The sequence below is a fragment of the Peromyscus eremicus genome, chromosome 3 (assembly GCF_949786415.1).
Source record: "Peromyscus eremicus chromosome 3, PerEre_H2_v1, whole genome shotgun sequence".
Classification (NCBI taxonomy): Eukaryota; Metazoa; Chordata; class Mammalia; order Rodentia; family Cricetidae; genus Peromyscus; species Peromyscus eremicus.
This window is the reverse complement of record NC_081418.1, coordinates 102,356,231-102,362,230: the sequence shown is the minus strand read 5'-3', so window position 1 is coordinate 102,362,230 and position 6,000 is coordinate 102,356,231. Positions and strand designations below refer to the sequence as shown.

Here is a 6,000-nt window from a genome sequence, read left to right as displayed (position 1 = left end):
TGCACGTGCTGGAGAGACGGCGCAGGACTGAGAGCTTGCTGCTTTGTGGGTTACCTGATCCCCACCACCCGTGTCTGTCAGCCTACAACTGCCTGCCACTCCGGTTTATCTGACACCCTCTTCTGAGCTCTTCTGGTACCTGCACGCATGTGTGTACGTGCACGCAAACACACAGACAAAAAATAAATAAATCTTTTTCTTTAAGTGAGTATACCGACGCTGATTATCTTAGTAAATACATGGCCAGTGGGAGCGCTACTGTGAACGGCTGCAATTTCACACTCCAGCAGCCATGCAGTGGGGTTTCCACAGCTCCACCGCAGGTACAGGAGTGACGTGTTTACATCACACCCCTTATGACATCATAGGTGGTAGGAGTTCTTAAATCCACTGCCATCTTCTGGGACCAATGTCAGGCATGCGGCTTCCCACTGACCAAAATGCCACTATGAGGCTTGTGCTGTGCTTAGGAAGGAGATGGGTGGGGATGTGGAGGAAGGCCAGGATACCACATAGGCCTGCTTGAAATCTTTCCCCCACAAAAATAGGCTGGTCTAGGTCACTCCCTGCTTGGCCGGGGGAGTTGAGGAAGGGCAGAGAAGGCTTTAAAAACTTTTGGACTCAGAAAGGCAGAGCCAGAGAGAGGTGGTAGTGGTTGTCGGGGCCAAGAATGAAACGAACATGAAGGGTAAACCAAGGCAATGGCAAGTCTGTGGTGTGGGGGACCTCTAGGATGAGGATACAGGGCAGAGGGCCTCGGGCATCCCCAGGTGAGCACACAGGGAGCAGAAGACTTGCAGGGGCTATGTCCTGGCTGGGGTGGGGTGGTATAAGATGACAAGGAATACAGTTGGTAGAAGACGGGGTGCTGCCCAGGTCTTAGATGTCAGGCAGGGCGAAGCCCCAGGCTGCCATCATGACTGCTCAAGTCCACTGAGTGTCTGGAGAGGACCGGGGTCCTTACAGAGGAGGCTGGCCTGCTTCATGGCCCAGGGCTTGCCCTGCAAGTCCCACTTGCTGTTTCTGGGGAGTTACCCTTCTCCAGAGCCTCTCGCATGGACCTCAGCTCTTGCCTTTGGAGGCATGTGCTGACACACGCATTTCCTCCTGGTAGCCACTAAAGAGTTTCATTCTCTGAAGGCCAAGTGATGCTATATGCCCCAGACACAAGGTAACTGTTCCTTCTGGGACCATCCGGGACACCCAGACAGAGCGGCGACACAAAGTACAAGCTGTCCCTGCTCACATCTTTATTCATCCTGGACATGGCTGCCCACTCCACTGGAGCCACTTCTGAGGGTGTCCTGTCGCCAGCAGGGGCGCAGGCTGATAGCTCCAGAGACTTCAGGGAGTGGTGCTGTGGACAGGAGGGTTCTGAGCTACCAGACAGGGGCCGGGGTCCCTGAGGGGAGAGGCCAACAGGATACAGGAGAAGCACCGTGGAGACCTGGCTTCAGTACTCAAAAGTCACGGTCTTGACCCGCAGGTACTCATTCAGGGCGGCCTCTCCTGCAAGAAAGCACATGCTGCTGGGACATGCTAAGGCTGTGCATGGCTCCTCTCGGGGTATCCCTGAGATGAACACACCTGTGAGCAGCCCGGCTCTCTCCACAGATGAGAAACCAAGGCCCTGGGGAAATCACATACCCAACCCAGGCCATCCCTGTAGTAAGCTACGGGCTTAGGCTCCAGTGCAGGCAGGGGAATGCAGAACCAGTCTGGGGCAGCCACTCTAGAACCTGTCCTGGCCCCTACTACATTGTGGTGGTAGAGGAGGTGGGATGGGTGCCCTGCTCACTATCAGGAGCTAAGAAGTATCTTCCTGCCCACCCTGTGACTGGAACCTCTTGTATATATTCTTTCCACTGCGGCCTGCAGTCTCAGCCCCAAGAGTGTCCCCCTCCCAGCAAGAACTGAGCAGCTACCAGCTATCTGGTTCAATGTGCCACTAGGGACAGAACCTGGCACTTGGTGACCTTTGACAGGAGTCTGCTGAATGAATACATGAAAGCAGACCCACTGACAGGGTTTGGTTACCCAGATCTTTGCCAAATCCCGACTGTTTGAATCCTCCGAAGGGTGCGGCCACATCAGTCTTGTTGTATGTGTTGACGAACACAGTGCCAGCCTGGAGTTTGTCACTGACATACAAAGCCTTGTTGATATCCCGGGTGAAGACACCAGAGGCTAGGCCAAACTCTGTGGCATTGGCCCGAGACAGCACGGCATCCACATCCCTGCGGGGGAAATCCAAGGACTCCCTGAGGCATGCTCCAAGCACCAGTTTTTGGACTTGGGACATGGCAATGGGACATGGCAAAATCAGAATCTGCTTCCCCAGAATCTGCTAACCCCTTGCTCCTCAGTCATGAGACCCTAAAAGGAAAAAAACTGTGCTGAGATCAGAGCAAGACTGGAGAAGGGGGCAGCAGAGAGGAGAGCAGAGACTAGGGGGAACAGGGGCATATGTATTTCACAGAACAGAGCTGGGCATGGGGCCTCCTCATGCAGGAAGGGGGCCCAGAAAGGCAGCTTTGGGCAGAGGTGGACTGGACATTCAGCAGACATCAGACCTAAGAGCTGGGGTTGTGTCTGCTTGGCAGAGACAGTGAAGTCTAATGCAGTCAGCATAAGCTGGTGACTGTAGTCACATGATGATAATCTGTTGGAGGAGGTGAAGACGAAGGTGTCATTTTGCCTGAAAAATGAGTCAGGAGAAGGTGTGACTCGTCAAATGTGTCCACAGAGCTACAGTCCCTCCACTGTGAGTGGCCCCTTCCTTTTCTTTAACCTGATGGCCTGGGCCAAAGGCTGTGTTCTGAGGCTAGCTCCTGAGGATCCTTGCTGCCTCCAGCTGGCTTCCGTGGGACCCAGGCTCCAGGCCAGTGACCTGAGACTGCCAAGGAGAGATAGCCCAAGCCCAGGTGAACATAGCTACTTCCTTTGTACCAGGCAAGGCCAGATATAGCACAGAGCTGAGACAGGCTAGCTCCATCCAACCAACTTGACGCATGGGCTCATTCCTGAGTAAGACCCAATGCCACAGTTGTCCCAGGCCATTTGGTTAGGGTCAGATTGGTACTCAGCAGGACACCATGAGAACAGGACCTGGCAGGCTGTAAGTAATACCAGAGAGATAGAGGGCAGACACAAGGAAGCAGGGACATACAAAGAAATTGCCCTTCGCTCATCTGGGCCTGGAGGCCATTGTGGCCCAGGGGAGGGAGGGCAAAGGGAACCCCATGTGCTTCAAGAGGCCTCTGCAGGCAGCCCAGGCATTGTGTACAGGTTCTTCACTGACTCAGTTTCCTTCTCATGGACCATCTCTTAGAGCTGATGTCAAGACTCCAGGCACACAGAGAAAAAGCCCTGAGAAATCCATGCGGTGGATCACATACCCATCGGCAAACCGAGAGATGATCATGATGGGCCCGAAGGACTCCTCCTTAGCGATGTACATGTGATCCTCCACGTTTGTGAAGACTGTTGGCTGGAAGAAGAAGCCTGTAGGGGAGACAGCAGCCTGAGGCATGTAGGAGGTATAGGTCCCTGACTGTCTCCTCCCTACGCTGGCCAGGGCCTGGCTCACATAGCTCTCTGTTCAGCTCTGGTTCTAATAGGGGCACTATAGACCCAGGTGCCTCATCCTCTGCCTTCCAGGTAGAAATGGTCAAGAAGTGTCAGCCCTGATCTGTCCTGTTCTTGATTTGGATCTAGAAAATTCTCCACTCAATCGTTCAGAGAGCAGATGTGCTGCCCCCATATTCCTGGGGGCTGCACGGGCCCCATTGGATCCCTCTCCCTGCTCTGTGAACAGTGTTTACCCCAAACTTTGCCATCCACCCCCTGCTATGGCTTGCCATACTGTCCCCAGCCTTAAGGAACTCCCACGTTGGTGATATAGGGAAGTTTGTGCTTGAACGCCATTTCAGCTAAATGATAAGTTGTTCTCTGGGTGGGACACTGGGGAGCCATTTGCCAAGCTGAGGAGCAGCAAATACAGATGGCAGAAGATTAGAAGCATCTAGAGAGAGTACAAGAGATGATGGGTGGGGGTTAAGGACAAGTCACACTGTTCACAAATGAGGCCAGGGAGGCAGTCAGGGAACTTGCCCCTGAAGCAGGAGGGCACTGCTGAGCACTGGAACCCAAGAGCTCCCAGCAGGTGAATAAACAAAAGGTCAGTGGCTCACGGGGACACTTGGCAGGATGAGAAGCAGAAGATGGCAGGGATGCAGGAGAGCCAAGGTATAAATGAGGTGCCAGACTTAACAGAACCAGGAGGGAATTAAAATCAAGGGGCCAGAAAGAGGGGTGTGTCCTTTCTTCCCCTCTTCCATTCTAGCAGTCAATGAAAGCCTTTTCTGTGTGGGGTTCCTTACAGAGTGTAAAAGGCAGGCAGGATGTGGAGCTGTGGTATTGTGGGTAGGCAGCCCAAGGCTCCATCCATGTGGCTTCTGCTTTCCCATTTTGAGTGGCTAGAAGAACTAAGCAGATTCCAGAGAAGTAAGTGTGTCTGCGGTCAGACACTGCTGGTTTCAATGAGAATGGGCCCTGTAGGCTCATGTATTTGAATGCTTGGTCCCCAGCTGGTGGAACTGCTTGGGAAGGATTAGGAGGTGTGGCCTTCTTGGAGGAGGCGTGTATTTGGGAGCAGGCTGTAAGGTTTCAAAAGCTCATGCCATTCCCAGTTAGCTCATAGATGTTATCTCAAGATGTGAGCTCTCAGCTATTGCTCCAGAGCTAGGCCTGCCTGCTGCCATGGCCCCCGCATGATGGCCATGGACTTGCCCTCTGAGTCTGTAAGCCCCCAATAAATTCTTCAGTAAGTTGCCTTGGTCATAGTGTCTTCACAGCAATAGAAAAGTAACTAAGATGATGGTGTTGTGAGCTGATGTTGAAGCCAAGCGCCTGGGGCCATTCAGGTGGAAGTATCTAACGCTGGCTATGTCAAGAGCTCTGGATGGGTGACCTGAGCCATGTGTCCATGAAGATCTGCACCATCTCAAGGACTGCCCGCCCCAGGCAAAGGCTCACTCCTAGCTAAGGGAGCTGGCCATCACTGGAGGGACACTGTGGCATTTCCACCTGCTGCCTAGCTATTTCCTCTGAGCTGAAACACTCCTGGAGGGAGGACGGAGGCCTCTAAACACCCACGAAAGTGACACAAGATACATCAGGCCCCTGACACCTGCTCCCTAAGCCGTGAAAAGGGGGACGAGATGGCAGCCGAGCTGCATCCAAGTTGTGTGGGGCTGTTTCAGGACGCAGCTTTGGGGAGTTGCCACCCAGGTTCTGGTGCCACTGCTTTTGAACTACTCATACTGGCTCCCTAAGTAGACATGGGTAGGACTGTCTCTTTGGGGTGGTCACTGGTGCCCTCACTGGGGTGAGTAGGCATTAATTCATGTCTCCCCAGAAGTCACACAACCCCACAAAACAACTGTTCAGAAGAGAAACTTTGCCAGGAGGGAGAACCTTGGCCTCCATTCGGAGGGGACTGACACCATGGTAGAGTGACGCCAATAGCAACACCCTGCACAGCAGATTGTGCCGGCACTGGGGAATGTTCTGGACTCCTCATCTTTTCAGTTCCACACCTGGGTCTAGAGGGTGACCAAACAGCCTGTTACATCCAAGGTCCCAATTTGAGCTGGAGGCCTGGATCCTGACCACATAGGCTTTCAGCTATGTTCACTTAGGGCTGGGCTGGAAACCAGAGGCTTAGTATTTGCTGCCTCAGTTTACCCAAGTGAGATGGAGAACTCTGACTGACCTGGCCTTGGGACTTGATTCCCACCACAGACCAGCGTGGCCCCTTCCTTCACACCGCGCTGGCAATACTCCACCAGCTTCCTCAGGTGGGCCTCGTGGTTCTGCGGGCCGTGGTTGGTGTCTCTGTCCAGGGGGTTGCCGATTTTCATCTTCCCCACCTCCTCCACCTGCAGGAAGTCCTCAGTCAGGTCCTGCTCAGTGTCACCACAGTGACTCACGACGGTC

At 53.7% G+C, this 6,000-nt stretch overlaps 1 protein-coding gene across 2 annotated transcripts in view; it reads right to left on the bottom strand.

Annotated features, from left to right (window-relative positions):
- Positions 1-266: 266 nt before the first annotated feature.
- Positions 267-6,000, bottom strand: part of Aldh1l1 (aldehyde dehydrogenase 1 family member L1) — a 52,505-nt gene continuing 46,771 nt past the window's right edge. For both annotated transcript variants that reach the window (XM_059258186.1, XM_059258185.1), the window contains exons 20-23: positions 5,777-5,942; positions 3,399-3,504; positions 2,038-2,237; positions 267-1,509 (exon numbers count right to left, since the gene is read on the bottom strand). In XM_059258186.1, the coding sequence (XP_059114169.1) occupies positions 1,454-1,509; positions 2,038-2,237; positions 3,399-3,504; positions 5,777-5,942 (528 nt within the window). In that variant the 3' untranslated portion in view covers positions 267-1,453. The remainder of the gene's footprint in view (positions 1,510-2,037; positions 2,238-3,398; positions 3,505-5,776; positions 5,943-6,000) is intronic.